This window comes from Aegilops tauschii, chromosome 5, assembly GCF_002575655.3.
Source record: "Aegilops tauschii subsp. strangulata cultivar AL8/78 chromosome 5, Aet v6.0, whole genome shotgun sequence".
Taxonomy (NCBI): domain Eukaryota; kingdom Viridiplantae; phylum Streptophyta; class Magnoliopsida; order Poales; family Poaceae; genus Aegilops; species Aegilops tauschii.
In genome coordinates this window covers 278,333,036-278,350,831 of record NC_053039.3, presented here as the reverse complement: position 1 = coordinate 278,350,831, position 17,796 = coordinate 278,333,036, and the positions used below count along the sequence as shown (strand labels likewise).

Below are 17,796 nucleotides of genomic sequence, written 5' to 3'. Positions count from 1 at the left end.
ATATACGTGTGCAGGGCACCCCTTGGAGACACAACAATTGTTCCAAGCCGTGTGCGGCGTCTTTTCCCACAGTTCGCTCCTCCGGTCATATTCACGTAGTGCTTAGGCGAAGCCCTGCACGGATCACATCACCATCATCGTCACCACGTCGTCGTGCTGACGAAACTCTCCCTCGACCCTCTGCTAGATCAAGAGTTCGAGGGACATCATCGAGCTGAACGTGTGCTGAACACGGAGGTGCCGTACGTTTGGTACTTGGATCGGTTGGATCGTGAAGACGTTCGACTACATCAACCGCGTTAATATAACGCTTCCGCTTTCGGTCTACGAGGGTACGTGGATACACTCTCCCCTCTCGTTGCTATGCATCTCCTAGATAGATCTTGCGTGATCGTAGGAATTTTTTTGAAATTGCATGCTACGTTCCCCAACAAGAGAAAGCTACAACCATACACTGCATAATCATAAAAGTTGCATCCGTTGTAGAGAAAGCTTCAACCATATGTGCGAAAAGCTTCAACCGGCGTGTGTTGCCACCGGAGCTGCAATCACAGTTGATGGCCTGGTAGCCGTCGTCGACGCAATTTCGTGCAGCGATGAGCATCAATGGCGAGCCGTCGCGGCGGAGCTACAACCGGGGAGAGCTACAACGTCGCCGCTGCAAGCTGCAACCGCAGATGTAGTTGTTTCATGCGTCGCGGCGATGATGAGGACAATCGGCGAGGGTTGGAAGCGGCGACGGGGAGGGGCAGCGAGGGTGGGGACGGGCGACGGGGATGGCCGGCGAGGGTGTGGACGGGTGACGAGGACAGCTACCGAAAGGGATAGGAGGCGCGGCGCCGCGCAACCCGAGCGAGGGGATCGAGCCCGAGGAAGAAGAAGCTGGGGTGATTTTTTTTCTCTAGATCCAACCGCCACGCGGCTAGGGCTGGACCGGCCGAAATTTTCGGCTGGTGCGCAGGCGCCTAGCGGTGCCCTATCCTAATCCAGTCGGTATGGGCCGTTATGCGATTTGTGAAGTGCTGTATCCAAATACGGGGTGACTGAAACCAGCCCAGGTGAGCCAAACATGTGTATGGTATTCGCAAGACGATGTAGACAGCGAAAATTTCGGAAACCAAACTCGTCGACAATTCAGTGAATGGCTCAATCAATATTTTTTTCTTCTCGTTTTTAAGCATTTGTCTTATTTACTGATTCTTACCCATCCTTGTAATTTTTATTTTTTAAATCAATATAGGAAATATTGTGAGGATTTTCCGCACTATTCGGCCAAAAAGGCGAGTTCACCGTGTGAGGAGTTTCACTAAAGGTTTTGCTGAGAAAGCAAAGAAAGACTAGTAAATCTGCTAAAATTCGGTATTGCAAAACGATTTTGCGAGAACGTGAAGGCCCTGACAGAACAGATCCGATAAATCTCGTACTTCAAAGTTAAAAGCATCTCCCAACTAGAAAATAGTTCATCACAACCATAATGCATACATAGCAAATTAAACATCTTCGCGCTACAAATTCAACATAAAGTCGACGGTCACTCATTGACGCCGAGATAGAACTTGGCGGCGGACTTGCGGAGCACGTTAACAAGGCCGACCTCCTCCTTGGCGGCGGCGAGACGATCGGCGGCACCTTCTTCTCCAGCCGCCCCAAGCCTTCTCCGTGGCTACGAGCTTCGCATCGGCCTCCCGGCACCTCTGGAAATGTGGAAAGAGTTATCCATGGAGCTCGTGGAAGTCTGCCCAAGGGCTCCGCCCGCCGCTTCGGGAGAGCCTCCCGCAGTCGCGCGCTTGCTTCGAGTGCCATGGCTCGATGGCGGGTCGGCTGGAGCTGTCGGCCTTCGCGTCGTGTCGTGGGAGCTTGCGTGGAGGCTTCCCGCCACGCCCGACACGCCCGCCAGCACCACCGGCCATCGAGGAGAAGAAAAAACAAAGGAGATGCGACAGGATTTGTCGTTGGAGTTGGGGAGGGCTAGCGGCACAGGCGGTTGCGGCGGAGGGGATAGTGTTTGCTAACCCTAAAACCCGCCCAACCCCGTACATATAGCGCATATGCGGCCGCCTGTAAAAAAATTCACACGTCGCGCTTTGTTTACCGAATCAGTTTGGGTCAAAAAAATGTAGATCCTGCAAAACACCCGGAATTTTAAGGGCTGACCAGCTTTTGTAGGATCCGCTAGAGATGCTCTTATAACATATACCGCGGTCCCTAAAATTCTCCTCGAACGTCTATGGACATGTACCGAACATAAAATAGTAGGAAAAAAAGTGACCCAATCGGACCCTTCATGTCATCCATATATGTCCTAGCTTTGCGCAAATCCTTATATTGACACCAAATATGAGGAGGATATTAGAGCTCGCTGATGCATACAGATGCGCCTGGCCAGTCCGCCACGTATGATGCGGCCCACCCGGACCACCTTTCTCTTTTTTTCTTTTTTTTCTTTCTATCTCTTTATCTACACCAATCACATACAATTGACCGGCCATATAAGGGACAAAATGAGGAGCATGACTGCTTGCACGGACAAATATAGGCTCAAATCGAAGACATCCGGACACTGACAGAGCGCGACCGCTGATGTTTAGGGGGACCGAAATTAAGTCCGGCGGTAGATGCTCTTAGTTTGCAAGAATGAAAAAACGTTCGATATTTTAATGGATTGTCCTGTATTCTTGCACATCAAAACCCGACAAAAAATGGTCTTGTCAACTTAAAATTCTAAATGAGGTGAAACTTACATGTAAGCCATATATATTATCATCATTTTACATTTTTTCGAACCATGTTCCATTTTTTTAGAAAATACGAAATCCTGAATTATAGTTAATTTTTTTGTCCGCGGCGACCCAAACGAACGTGGGCGGATGAAATGGGTCGCTCGGTTGGAGTTGCTCTTATACACCATAGCTTTGTGCAAATCCTTATATTGACACCAAACATGAGGAGGATATGACGCTCGCGGATGCATCCAGACGCCCCCGGTTAGTCCGCTACATAGGACGCGGCCCACCCGGACCACCTTTTCTCTTTTTTTTCTTTCTCTCTTTTTACCTACACCAATCACATACAAATGATCGGGCATACAAGGGAAAAAATGAGGATCAAGAATGGAAAAAACGTCCTTTATTTGAATGGATGTCCCGTATTCTTGCACACTAAAACCTGACAACAAATGGTTTTGTCAACTTAAAAGGTTTTCTGAATGAGGTGAAACTTACATGTAAGCCATATATATTATCATCATTTTACATTTTTCTGGAACCATGTTCTTCTATTTTTTTAGAAAAGACGAAATCCAAAATTATTGTTAACTTTTTAGAAGGTATACTATTTTGAACCATTTTCCTAATAATTTAATAACATTTCTATTGACATTTCAATTTTTTGTGTTCTTGCGAACCAATCTGTGATTCGATGGTTATGAGGATAGTGGTATTTCCAGCCCACCAGCGTCTAAGTCCTGGTGCTCGCAGTTATTCTGATCTATTTTAAGGATTTTTGGCGATGCACTCTCAGTGGGAGGAGACATTCCCGTCGACTACGAGGCATCTATGGTGACTTCGTAAAATCTTAAGATGATATGTTTGCTAAGTTCCTCGGAGGTGTTCATAGGGGTAGGGTGTGGGTGTGTGAGGTCATATATATATATCAATTTTCTGAAGCGAGAGACTGGAAGCAGGCTCTATAGGTCCATCCAAAGTCCAAGTCTTGTTCCTCCCCCACAATAATTTTGTCACTTTTACGGGTGGTGGTGCGCTGTGCGTGCTCGCCGGCCAGCCACGACCTTATCCACAAGCACAGAGAGCGACAAAGGCCGATGCTGATGCGAACGGATAGCGTCGGCACAATGGACTGGACGGGGACGGGCCGGCGTGTCCAGGTCACACGCGCACCAACCACGTCACGCCTCCCGCCGCTTCGCCCTTTCCCCCCTCCCGCACCGTGGACACGTGTCGACCGTCCGGGGCGTGACCCAGGTGCCGCCGCTGGCCGCTGGGGAAGGGGAAGCCCAGCGCACCGTTGCCGTGGGCAGGGCACGCCTGCCGACCGTCCCTCCTGACGATTCTACCCCCGCCCGACCACCGCGCATCAGGGGTAGATGCGAGAACTCCTCTGGCTCGCCACGGTGGCCTCTGATCCGGATCCAGTTGGCACGTGCGCCGAGCAAAAACAAACAGAGGAGATCTAATCCTGCTTCCTCCTCCTCCCCGCCCCCGCCGAGATATTTATTTCCCTCCTCCACCCCCCATCCGTCCTCGCTTGCTTGTTCAAACAGCTCTTCTCCTCCGTACAACAACCACCTCAACGGTGTCCTCCCTCACCTTCGGCTCGAACTGCAGAGGATGGTTCACCTGCCGCACATGGGGAAGCTGCGGCGGGGGGTGAAGGAGGAGGCGGTGGACGACGACGGCGGCGCCGCGGGGGCGGCCGGGGCTGAGGCGTCGCCGTTCCATAAGAGGTCCCGCCTCGCCCAGCAGCAGCAGCCGCAGGTGGCTTTCCCGTCCTCGTCCCGCTTCGTTCCTCGCAAAAATACGACGCGAGCGTTCCGATATGATTTTTGCTTGCTTGTTTGTAGTATGTTTTTGCATCGTACTATCCGGACTGATCGTTTCATGTGGCGGGCCCGAAGCAGCCGAGCGAAGCGTCCTGAAGTAATCTAGAAAGTGTTACTACCGATCAAATTTCGTTCGTCTGCGACCTTTTTGCTTTGGTTCAAATTTATCAAAAAAAAAAAATCATTCTATTTACTTCGATATCTAACGTTTTGGGGCAATTGTAGTGATTCTCCGTGCTTGTAGTGCGTTTCTCATTGCCCGTGTTAATATGATTATAAGATTCTAAATTAGTAAATTACTACACCAGCATGAAAGTGTTTCTGTGCAAAAGGCATGCAAGTTGTCGAGGATAGATATGGCACCGGCACGTATAAATGAAAAAGGAAAATAAATCTTGTGCAGTCAAGTCACTGGAATCTTTTCTGCCCCCAAGATATTATTACTACTAACATACTAGTACTATATCCGTTCTCTTCTTTAGTCTTGGAAATGAACAATATAGACTTCTGGAATTGTACTCTCGAAGTACTGATCCGCCAAGAATCCGAGCTGTCCGCACTTACATGTTAATCCCCTCTGGTGTTAGTTCTTAATTAATCCTGCAAGATTCTACTTCTCCATTGCACAAAAGCAAATGGGCGTGCTCTCTGTACACTCACCGTTTTCCAATTTTCATCACAGATTTGGAATGCAAATATTATCCTGATTGGTAATATTTATAAAATCTTGTTTCACAGTACTTTATTTAATCCTTGTTTGTTGTGTTCTGGGGTTGTGTCATGCAGCAATGGAGCACAGGTGGTGCTAGCGTGTCAAATCAGCAGTCGACGCAACATGATTTCCTTGAGGAGCCTAGTCCACTTGGCTTGCGGCTTAAGAAGAGCCCCTCTCTCGTGGATTTGATCCAAATGAAGCTTGTGCAAGCCGGTAAGGCCAAAGATGCCCAGCATGGTGGCACTGCTAGTGCCTCGGAGAAATTAAAAGCCTCCAACTTCCCTGGCTCTGTTCTAAGAATCGGATCTTGGGAGGTTAGCTGCTTTTTCATGTGCTCATTCATGCTGTCACATTGCCCTGTTATGTCATTCATAGTCCTTGGATCTGGATGATGCTTGTTTTTAGTAGAAATTAACATAATTGACTGGGTGTAACTTACATCCTCCGGTCATAACAACAATCCCATGTTCAGTACCCTCCTGCAGTATTAACTGAATATAAATGCAGACACGTCTCTGTGACAATAAGCTCTTGTTGCTTGTATTGTTGACATTCAGGTTGATCCATTCCATTGTCTCTAACTCGGTTTGGTATTACTGTTAGCCCGTGTTACTTCGGAAGATCAGAACAATCTGTTCTATGTGAATGCCACGTGTAATCCTTTTTAGCTCATAATCATGGTGGATCTCATGATGAGAGCATGGTACCTTTGGTTTCTGGCCTGCTGTAGTGGCAATGGCAGCAAATTTTGGGTTTGAAGCATAATCTTTGTGACATGAGTTTATTTATAGATTGATACCCCATATAGCACGAGAAGTTATGAAATGAGCTTCCGATTTTGCAAAGCACTCGTGGGGGAAACATGTAGTAGGAGAGACCTATGCTTGCGTATACCTATTTAGTTAGTGCCATTTGTTCATTGTTTGTTTTCTTATCTGTGTTTCAACTGATTCATTTATGTTAAGCTTTATATTTCGTATATGAACAGTGGGTATCAAGGTACGAAGGTGATCTTGTTGTGAAATGCTATTTTGCAAAGCACAAACTCGTGTGGGAAGTACTGGATGGTGGTCTCAAGAGTAAAATTGAGATACAGTGGTCTGATATCTGTGCACTTAAGGTGGTTTGTCCAGAAACGGAACCTGGCACCCTGGAAATCGCGGTAAGTACCTGTATATACATGGAGTCAGTAATGCAAATTACTGCAAAGTTAACTATTTCTTATGGATCACATCATCATACTATATCAATAGGAGGGTTAAGGATGTACTCCATCCATTCCTAAATATAAGACCTTTTAGAGATTTCAATATGTACTACATACAGAGTAAAGTGAGTGAATCTACACTCTAAAATATGTCTATATACATCTGTATGTAGTCTGTATTGAAATATCTAAAAGGGCTTATATTTAGAAACGGAGGGGGTAGTTAAGTATTATTCCTGTCAATTTTGCCTTTTTGGGACCGTTGTTACATATTCTTCCTGTTGCTAATTTTCTTTTTCTTGTTTTTTCCAGTTGTCCAGGCAACCACTTTTCTTTAGAGAAACGAATCCACAGCCAAGGAAGCACACTTTGTGGCAGGCCACTTCTGATTTTACTGCTGGACAGGCAAGCAGGCACAGGTACATGTTCATGTATTGTGGCAGATGTTTATTAAATCTTAAAATATATGCAGTGAACTTCTATTGTTGTTTTGCTTCCTCTGTTCTATTAGGTGGGCTAATTAGGCTTTTGCTAGTTTCTTCCTAGCTTTTGTAGCCTGGTTTCTTTGTCCTTCTGTGGTTTTCTTCATTTTACTGGTTGTACTTTGCGTCATTTCGGCCCCTTCTTCTAATACAAATGAGACATTTTCATGCGGAGAGAAAGAAAAAGAATATGCTGTGAACTTCACATTCAAATATGCCGCTCTATGGGACATTCCATGACATGGCATGGTGGATTTTAGTGCTGTTTCTCGAGAAACCGTTGTGAAAGACAGATTCAGGCCTACATCACAATCAAGTAGGTTCTCTATACACGAAGTTACACTGGTGCCTGAACTTCCGAAAATCCTTTATTTTCAGGAGGCACTTTCTTCAGTGTGCGCCCGGAATGATGAATAAGCATGTAGAGAAGCTTGTTCACTGTGACCCACGTCTATGCTCGCTAAGCCAGCAAAATGATATCACGTTGGAGAATCCGTACTTTGAATCAAGATCTTCCATATTTGAAGACCCAGATGATGTAAAGTGCCAAAATTTTGTGCATAATAAAGATGATGACGATCAGTTAACCCCTCAAAGATTTAGAGAACTATTACAGCATCATTCTGCATCTGGTAGGATAGATGCTGAAGAAAGACAGGAAGCTGGAACATCAGATGGCTTGGCTCGAGATTTCTCTAATTCAGGTGAACATAATTATTATAATAACATTTTTCATTGACGATGTCTTAGGTCATGCTATGCTACTGAATCATGGTCACTGTTCAGAATAATTATTTGAATTTGTTTTCTGTTTTTTTTTTCACAAATTACAACTAGGATCTTTGTAACCTGTAACTGTGAATGACTTTACTCATCATCTTTTTTTCCATTCCAGTTGCTGACGGTCAAGTGATTAAACAAGACGATGGTTCCAGTGTGGGTGAACCACATACAAGCATCCTTCTTAGTTGGAACGGTTTTAAGTTGCCAGGGATCCAGCGCTCCATGTCCAAGAGTGAGATAGCAAACCACATTGGGCACCACATCTACAGACATATGTATTCAGGGGACCTACCCGCAGCTGATGGTGGTGCTGGCACATCAGGTAAACTGGCCATAGATGACATCACCCGGTACCTCCTGAACGACTCTCAGATCCTCGACAGTGGTAATGACTCAACGGGTAAACTAGCATTTGATGAGATGACCCGGCAACTTCTGAACGACTCCCAAATCACTATTGCTGCTGATGAGAGGATGCTCATGTCAAGGGTCAATTCTCTGTGCTCATTGATCCACAGAGATTCATGCACAGGCCAGGTAAACCCTGGTGTTCATAGTGATAATAATGAGATTTATGAGAGAAAGCCCCAAGCTTATGCGCCTCCTGTTGAAGGAGACAGTGGCAATGGCTCATTGCCTCCAAGGCAAGAACCATTTGGGGACCTGCTTACGCATCTGCCGCGCATCTCATCATTTCCTCATTTCTTGTGAGTTGAGTTTGGTTCCTAGGGAGTGAAAATGTGCAGTGGGGCCTGTAGGTTGATGAACTGTTGTGTGTAGAAATTTTTGCCGGGAATCAACATGACTCCTTTATTCTTCTTTCTTGTATGTACAGTATCAGGTAGGATAATTTTAGGCAAGCCCTTTTGGCTCCATAACATGACTGTCCTATGTTCTATGCTGTGTTTTTGGTTGTTTGAAGTGTCTATATGATGTCCTATGTTCTATGCTGTGTTTTTGGTTGTTTGAAGTGTCTATATGATCCAAGTTTGTATAAAATATCCTGATATTCTTACTCGTATACAAATTATAGTGCTCTAAAACCTTTTAGGGCAAGTGGAATAAGTACCAGATAAAAGTGTGCAGGTATATCTTTCTCCTTAAATTCGTCCCACTAGCTCCATTCATTGGGGCGAACCGTCGAGAAGGTGGGACGCCTTTCTATGATATGGGTGTGTTTGGTTTGATGGATATGTTTGAGTGGTTGTGGGTATCCCCAGCCACTCAGCTAGGGATAGCCTCTTTTTCTGTTTGGTTGGGAGGGATTTCAAGTAGTTGAAGATAGCCAAATTGGTGTTTGGTTTGAAGGATAAGGGATGGGTATATTGTTGAGATGACCTATTTCCCATGAGATGTGTGATAACCCGAATAGATGCACTTATTTCTGTTTTTTCTAATTCAACTCTTGCAGAAGAAAATATAAAAATATGCAGTGGTTCAACAAAAAAAAAACACACCATTCTAAACAAACTATTATAAACCAAATTGCACGAGAAAATATGAAAAATTGCAGTAGTTCATAAGAAAAGTACACACTTGTCTAAAAGGTACTATAAACCAAATACTTGGGATTCTTTTCTAAAACGAAATATACAATCTAGTTTTCCGGTCGGGTTGTCTTTGTTTTTTCCTTATGTGTTTTTTGCTGGTCTCAATTGATTTTATTCAGATTCATTTTTATGCTTTCATTTAAAAGAATAATCATGAATATTTTCCCCCGACCAATAGATTAAGCTATCCAATGTGTTAGGAACCCTTTTTCTTACCCCATCCCTGCTCTGCTTTGCTCTGTTACTTCTTTTGTAGATGATTGGTCATCACTCTTAGGCTTTTTATTCTCTGCTTGTGGTGGGTCTCCAATCTTCATCCGGTGCTGACTTAATAGGGAAATCCATCCAGAAACTTCCCCCTTTATACACCTACCGGTCCCTTTTTTAGAACATTCTCCAGATCCGTGAACTTTTCTAAAAATGCACAAAAAAAATAAATTCACATTTTATTAAATTAGTAAATACTATTCGATTTCATGGATAGTTTTCAAATTCTAGAACACTTCTATTTTTTTTGTAAATCTCTTAAAAACTGGTGGTGGTCTTTTGGAAGTTAACACACTGACAGTTTTTTTTAAGGGAACGAGCAACAACGATTTTTCACTGCATGTATCAGCGGTTTTTTTGGTAACGAATGAGCTAAGAGGGGCTAAATTGGGCCGGCCCAGTTGTGCGTTTTAACATTGAATGGGAGGGAGGAGCTCGCAAATACTTGATCGAAATCACTAGTTAGGGAGTACATCTTATAAAGGTCACTCCCACTTTTCGTCGTGCTGATAAACGGCGCATTGCTTTCGCGGCACTTGTCACAAGTTTGGAGTTCTCTGCCTTTTTTTTCTTTCTGTTTATTCATTTTTTGAAACTTTTTATCTCTATGAATCGTATGTCCAAATCATGGACGATTTTCATCGTTGCGTTACTCGTGCAGAGATCTTCAAAACTATATCTCATGTTAATAGGTTTGGACAAAACCCCAGAAAAATACCAAAAATACAGAAAACGGTAAAAAGAAAACAGGATAACCGAAGAAACATGGACCCCCCCCCCCCCTAACATAACCACAAAAAATGGAAGCACAATGGTGTTTTTAAATCTTCCGAAAGCACAACACAACTATGCCTTTCACTTTTCAAGAAGCATGGTTCTGCTTTTCACTTCTTGAAAAGCACAACTTTATGTGCTTTTCCCGTTGAAGCACAGAGTTATGCTTTTCACAACTGTGCTTCACGGAGAAGCATATTTGTTCTTTTCGCAAGGTGTGCCTCACGCGAGAAAAAAAGCATACTCTTCTTCTTTAAAAAACCTAGAAAATCAGCAAAAACTCAAAACACGTGCAAAAAAAAGACCATGCGGATGTGCCCAACACGTGACGCATGACGGCTGAAGATGATCCCCGTATCTTTGCAACTGTCAGCTGGAAAGCTTGCGACTACGAAGGGCTACCCGTTAATTAGTCCATCCCATAGTTAACATCTTCTCTCTAGTTCAACAAAGGCTCAAGACCGGTCTTTTAGTTTTCCTCTTTCGTCCTCCGCCTCGTTATATATTTTCCTTTTTCTTTCCTTTGTTCATTTTTATTTTTTTATATTTCAAAAAATTTAAATACATATATTTCAAAACATAAAAAAATAAAAATTCGAAAAAATGTGAATGTAATGTAAAATAATTGTTATCTTAATTCAAAACAATGTTGATGGCATATTAAAAAAATATTTTTTATTTTAAAATTGATCACGTGTTTCAAAACATTTATGTGGCATTATAAAAAATGTTAAGCATATATTGGAAAAGAAAATAAAGGAATATAAAATAAATGTTACAATTGTATATGAAAAAATGTTGATATCATATAAAAAAATGTTTGTGACATTTTTAAAATGTTCATCCGTTTCATAAAAATGCACGTGGCATTATAAAAAAATGTTAATCATTTATTTAGAAAATATTAAATATATATCAAATAAATGTTTCAGATGTATATGAAAAAAATAGACATCAAACATGCCTATAATGTTCAGAACCAAAGAAAGAAACGAAGAAAACCAGAAAATAAATAAAATAAAATGTTAATTATGTATTTGAAAAATGTTACAAATTATATAAAAAATGTTTTTATGTATATGGAAATTATATGATGTGTATGAAAAAATAGACATCAAATCATGTAATTAATAGAAAATTTTTAATCGTGTTTTTAAGAAGTGCACGACGTGCATATTTTTTCCATGTGTACAGTAAAAAGGTACATGTGTACTAAAAAAGACATGTGTTAAAAAATAAAACCAAAGAAAACCGATAAGGAACCAAAGAAAACAAGAAAACACTAAAAAACGACGCATAACATTGAAACACAGTGGAAATCAGGAAAAAAAAACCCCAAAAAACCTACTAAAAACCAAGGGAAAAAAGTAAAAGCAAAAAAAAGAGGAAAAAAAAGTAAAAAACATAAAAAAGAAAGAAGACAGATAAAAGAAAAAAACAAATAACCCCAAAATATTGACAAAACCCACACATAAAACGTACCTTCTACATGAGATACTATTACAGGACTCAAAAACCTGTTGTACAACAAACCAACTTGTGGTTGGATGGGTAGAGGGACAGTGGTAGTCCCAGTCCACTAGGGTTTAAGTCCTGGTGCTTGTATTATTTCTGAATTTATTTCAGTATTTTCAACGATGCGCTTTCAGCGGGAGGAGACGTTCCCGTCGACGACGAGGTGCTTACGATGACTTCATAAATCTCAAGATTATATGCCGGCTCAGTCTTTCGAAGGTGCTCATAAGGGTAAGGTACGTATGTGTTGATAGAGGTGAGTGTATGCGTGTATGTATGAACGCTTGTGTCTGTATTGTGTTAAAAATAAACCGTTGTACAATAATCTGGATATGATATACGAAAACCCGGGAGGAGCTTCTCTAAGAGAGATATAGGTCTCGCGGGCCAGCACAAACTCAGACCCCCGCCGAACGTGAAATTAAACCGAAAAGGCGAACTCTATTGAAAAGGAAAAAGATTTAAAATGCAAGCAGACGGGGTGTCACAGTTTCGTTTTACTCTACTGCTTTTTTTTTTTGCGAATAGTTTTACTCTACTGCTTGATTGGGAGTACGCTCGATTCAGGCGTTCCGACGCTGCTAGGTTGCCCATGCGCTGTACTTCCCGTTACGGTTTTAACAACTCGCCACCGAACGGAGAGCTCACATGTGCATCTCCCCGTACCGCACGCGGCAGCAGCTGGCGCCGCCTCGTCGAGCTTGCAACACCTGCCCCTTCTACGTGTTGCATTCTTTACACCACCTCACGAGTCATGACACACTTCACGAAGCTCTCGCTTACATACATCAGCCCTCGCACGAGCCTCAGACAGAACCACCCACGCAGAAGACAGATTCACGCTACACACCACACGCACGCACGTACGCCGGTGACAAGCGGAAGGAGGACGCCGGCATGGCGAAGAGCGGCACGGAGGAGTGGCGTCGCAACGCCGACACGCACAAGATGAGTCCGGAGGAGGTCCGGGCCGCGGGGGTGGAGGCGTCCATGCGCCCGCCGGGCCGTGGCGGCGCCGGGGAGGTCCTGCACCAGCGAGGCGGCCGCCTGCCGTACGGGCCCGGGACGATGGCGCTGATGGGGTTCGGCATCGTCGGCGCCATCGGCTACCTGGTGCTGTACCAGAAGGCGAGGCCAGGCACGCCGGCCACGGAGGTCGCCAAGGTGGCCGTCGGACACGGCGACCCTGCCGTCGGCCGCGAGGTCCAGAAGCGCCAAGACGAAGCGCAGCCGCCGCCACCGCCACGCGAAGGGAAGTAGACTAGTTAGTGGCAGAAGAGATAGAGGATTTGCGGCGTTTGTGCTTCGAGTTCTGACTCGATTTGATCTGCTAGCCGCGCTTCTCAGCTTCGAGTTCTGACTCGATTTGATCTGCACGCGTGTGACTTTTTATCAGAAATGGCACAGCAGAAATAAATAATCGTACATTCGTACTGATGTATTAGTTGCTTTTAATTTTCGACAAACCGGCAGTGAGGAGTAAAGATGTGAAATCAGTATGTGGGGCAGAGTCACCATCTTTCATCTTTCGGTCCATAAGTCCAAGTCCAGGCGTCCGGTCTAAACGTAAGCTGGTTTTGTGGTTTTGTCTGTTTTTTTGACCGTTTGGTTTGTCAGTTAGTCGGTGTTGGCCTCATGTCTGTGTTGGTGTTAAACTAGTACAAATGCCCGTTGTAACTATAAACGTTTGTGCGTTGCAACGGGCAAAAAATGCAAAGCCTGGTCGTGTGCCATCGCGTGCCATTTTTTATAGCCAATAAATGTGTTCGTGCGTTGCAACAGACAGAAAATGCTCGTGTGCCATCACGTGCCATTTCTTATAGCCAATAAATGTGTTCGTGCGTGGCAACGGGCAGAAAATGCAAAGCCTGCTCGTGTGCCATCACGTGCCATTTCTTATAGCCAGTAAGAGCATCTTCAACAGCCGTGCTAAACAAGCGTCGCGCCGTAAATTTGGCTATTTTAGCACGCGCGCAACCGGTAGAGTGGCTCTAGCGGACGCGCAATAACCGCGTGCGCGCGGCATATGGAGTTAGGCGCGCGGTCTGAATCGCGAACTCGCGCTATTTGGGACGCCCGCTTCCGCGCGCGGCACACACGAGCGCTCGCACCGCATTCTCTCCTCCCGCCACCTTCGCCCCACGCGCGCCGACGAACTTGACCCGATGGACGCACGTGCCGGCACCCCGCTCACCCCATCCTACAACCGCGACCCCTCCACCGCCGCCGCAAACCCTAGCACGGGGAGCGTTGGCCTTAGCTCCTCCGAGCATCGGCCTCGCGCGCGGCCTCTTCATGCCGCCGTAGATGACCTCGGCGGCGGGTGGCGTCGCGCCGGCGCCGCCCCGTGCCGCCGCCCCTCCTCGAAGCTCCCCAATGCGGCGCGGCCGAAGAAGGGCAAGACATCCGCGAAGAAGAACAAGGCGTCGGACGGCTCCGGCACCTCGAAGGCGAGGAGGAAGAAGCTTGCAGGGCGTGTGACGGGCGCGGCGGCTACCGAAGCGCCGGCGAGCTCACTCGTTGAGCCGGCGGCCGACGCGCACAACGTGTTCAACGATATGCCCCAAAGGTAGAAATTTTTTCCAAATTTTCTTTTCTTGTTATTTTTTGAATGCATTCATATAGATAGCTTATTTGCATTGTTCTATATATTTTGTAGTCTCAACAATGGTGCATACATGTCAATTATGGGTGTTGGCTCCAACAATTCGCATTGGTCTCAAATCAATGACATGCATTTCGAAGACCATGAGTTCGAGGTGGACGAGGATGGTGAGGGCATTGTCGACGCGCCGAAAGGAAGAGCGGGCAATTACACCAACGCCGAAGACATCTTACTATGCAATACTTAGTTGCAAGTGTCGAGGGATCCATCCGTTGGAGGTGATCAAAGTAGAGATGCTTATTGGGGGCGGATGAAAGAACACTTTGATGTTCGCAACATGAGTGGAATTGATCGCTCCAAGCGATCACTTCGGTCCCAGTGGTCGACAATCAACAAGGATTGTCAAAAGTGGGCGGCCGCACAAAAGGCGGTTGACAAATCGAACCCAAATGGCACCAATGAGGACGATAGAGTAAGTGGCATTTCATCCATATTCATCATACTTGTTGTTGGTGTTTGAAGTGCTAACTTGTTTTGTTTTCATGTAGTACAACATTGCACAAAACTTGTTCAAAGGAGAAGAGAAGAGGACCAAGAAGGGGAAGATCAAGAAAGGAAGGCCATTTACCTTGCCTCATTGCTATGACATGTTGAAGGATGATGAGAAATGAAAGAAGCGTGATGATTTGGATGATTTGGATTTGAGCAACAAACGCAAGCGAACAATTGAGTTGGATGATGATGATGATGAGGAGGATGATGTATCAAGTGATGACGGCAAGAGAAGCCCCACACCCAACTCGGTTTCATACTCGAAGCCAAAACGACCGGATGGGTGCAAGAAAGACGCAAAAGAAAAGAAGAAGACGAAAGGAGATGATGAGCTAAAAAATGCTATGGAAGCTATTGTGAAGGCAAGAAAAGAAGCCAACGAGGTGAGGAAAATGGCAAGGAATCAAGATGTCGCAACCGAGGAGAGGAGGCTGGCGGCCAAGGAGAGGAAGTTGGCTTTGGAGGAGAGGAAAGTGAGCAATGAGGAGCGAACTAGATTGTTGGAATGGGAGAAGCACTTGTTCTTCTTGGACACATCTATCCTCAATGAGGCGCAAAAGGAGTATGTCAATCTTGCCCGTGAAGAAGTCTTGATCCAAAAAAGAGCCATGATTCGCGCAATGGGTGTCGGTGGCCTTGGTGCCATGGGAGGCATGGGTGGCTTCGGAGCTACCGTGGGCGGCTTAGGTGCCATGGGTGGCTTTGGAGCTACCATGGAGACCATGGGAGCCATGGGTGGCTTTGGAGCACCGCCCGGCGCCATGGCCGCCATAGGAGGCATGAGTTTTGCTTCTCTCATGGGAGACATGGGTGCACCTCCGGCCGCCATGGGCGGAATGTCTTCCGGTGTGCCTCACACATCTTTCCATGAAGATGCCGTTGAAGATCTTGCCAACACCGTTCGAGCTTCACGTGATGCGGTGCGCGACAATGATGATGAGGAGGAGGAAAAATCATCTTCGGAGGATGAAGAATCGTCTTCCGAAGATGAGGACGAAGACGAGGATGAGGCTTGATGTGTCTTTCGTTTGTGTCATGAACTTGGTTTGCATTTTGAACTTGGTTGGATGAACTTGTGGGCATGATTTTGAACTTATGGGCATGAACTTTTATTCATCAACTTGTTTGTGTCAAATTTATATGCCATGTTCATTGTATTTTGAATGTTCGAAATTCATTTTATGTCCAAAATGCAATATATGGCAATGCCCCGGTGAGTCGCGCACACTGCAATTTTACGCACCGCTGGAGCGGCGCACGCGCGCTGTATTTTAGCGCGGCTGTGGGAGCCAGCGCTGCCGACCGTGCAAAACCAAGCGAAGGGCGCATGGGAAAGTGGTTTTTAGCGTGCGGTGCGTTGGACGGCTATTGAAGATGCTCTAAGGTTACACTCTTATTGTTATTCAGCAACGCACAAAAAATGCAAGGCCTGGTCCGTTGGCGCAAAGCCTGGTCGTGTGCCATCACGTGCCATTTCTTATAGCCAGTAATAAGGTTACACTCTTACAGTTGTTCAGCAACGCACAGAAAATGCAAGGCCTGGTCCGTGTGCCATCACGTGCCATTTCTTATAGCCGGTAATAAGGTTACACTCTTATTGTTGTTGCCATTTCTTATAGCCGGTAATAAGGTTACACTCTTATTGTTGTTCAGAGCATGAAGTGTGGACTAGCCTGGCTTTCTTCATCTATTGAAATAGTACACTAGTAAAAAATAGGACATTAGTTCCGGTTTGTAAGCTTTAGTCCCGGTTGAGTAATCGGGACTAAAGGCCATCCTTTTCAGTGCTGATTATGTTAGGAACCGAGACTAAAGAGGCTTCACGTGGCCGTTGTGGAGCGCTCAAGCAGGAGGACCTTTAGTCCTGGTTGGCGACACCAACTGTGACTAAAAGGCCGCCACACGTTGAGTGCTGGGGTGTAGGTCTTTTTTAATGAGGGGTTTAGGGTTTCATTTTGTGTTTCCTTTTTCCTTTTGTGTTTACCGTTCAATTCTTTTTTATTTAGGGTTTTCATTTTCATTTTATGTTTTCAATTCAACTCGACGCTAGCTACTATATATAAAAATGAAGGAACCATTATACAACATCATCATGAATATAGAGAAGTGACCTCTTTCTTCGTGCTTGATCAAACAACAAGTTTTCATATATATAGGCGCGACGCGCAGACCACCGTAGAATCCCCCCGACCCAGCTTGAACCCAACCCGCCTTCTTCCGCCGGAGGCAGCCGTCGTGGGCGAGCGAGCGACGGCGGCAGCCGGAGCGAGGGAGCCCGCGGCGCCGTGACTGGCCGGCGACGGATCCACCGCCGCCATCCCCTTCCTCCATCGTCGGGTCTCCTTCGCCGGGCCCGTGGTCCCCGCCTCCTGCCTTCCTCCGTCGCCGGGTCTCCTTCGCCGGGCCCGTGGTCCCCGCCTCCTGCCTCCCTCCGTCGCCGGGGCTCCTTCGCCGGGCCCGTGGTCCTCGCCTCCTGCCTCCCTCCGTCGCAGGGGTTCCTTCGCCGGGCCCGTTGTCCCCTCCAGCCGCTGCCTCCCCGGACCTCGTCGCCGGACGTCCACCACAAGCAGCAGCACCCTCGTCTCCCCAAGCTCCTTGCCTGCATCAATGGCGCCGCCTCCCAAGAACATGCGAGTACGCCGCCCATGTGAGGAAGAAGAAGAAGTCAGATCCAAAAACATGCCAATGGAGGTGATGTCTGCTTCCCACCCTAATTTTCCTCAAAAATTGAATCAGTTCATCAGTCCTGCTATGAAAGAAGATTCGGTTTAAAAAATGCACACACTAT

At 45.8% G+C, this 17,796-nt stretch overlaps 2 protein-coding genes across 2 annotated transcripts; both read left to right on the top strand.

The window, feature by feature from the left end:
- Window positions 1-4,184: 4,184 nt before the first annotated feature.
- LOC109762436 (uncharacterized) lies at window positions 4,185-8,690 on the top strand. Its single transcript, XM_020321288.4, has 6 exons — window positions 4,185-4,493; window positions 5,345-5,587; window positions 6,262-6,435; window positions 6,793-6,899; window positions 7,341-7,666; window positions 7,858-8,690. Exons 1-6 carry the CDS (start codon window positions 4,347-4,349, stop codon window positions 8,454-8,456), a joined length of 1,596 nt encoding a protein of 531 aa, XP_020176877.1. The 5' UTR covers window positions 4,185-4,346; the 3' UTR covers window positions 8,457-8,690.
- A 3,923-nt stretch (window positions 8,691-12,613) lies between these two features.
- On the top strand, window positions 12,614-13,288 carry LOC109762444 (uncharacterized). The gene has a single exon (XM_020321306.4). It carries the CDS (start codon window positions 12,749-12,751, stop codon window positions 13,109-13,111), a length of 363 nt encoding a protein of 120 aa, XP_020176895.3. The 5' UTR covers window positions 12,614-12,748; the 3' UTR covers window positions 13,112-13,288.
- Window positions 13,289-17,796: the final 4,508 nt, after the last annotated feature.

What these genes read in the sequence shown, in the direction of transcription:
- LOC109762436 (XM_020321288.4), top strand. Translation starts at nt 4,347, where the DNA reads ATGGTTCACCTGCCGCACATGGGGAAGCTGCGGCGGGGGGTGAAGGAG. An exon ending in TAAGAATCGGATCTTGGGAG is followed by an intron (nt 5,588 to 6,261) that starts GTTAGCTGCTTT and finishes GTATATGAACAG; the next exon opens with TGGGTATCAAGGTACGAAGG. An exon ending in CTGGCACCCTGGAAATCGCG is followed by an intron (nt 6,436 to 6,792) that starts GTAAGTACCTGT and finishes TGTTTTTTCCAG; the next exon opens with TTGTCCAGGCAACCACTTTT.
- LOC109762444 (XM_020321306.4), top strand. Translation starts at nt 12,749, where the DNA reads ATGGCGAAGAGCGGCACGGAGGAGTGGCGTCGCAACGCCGACACGCAC.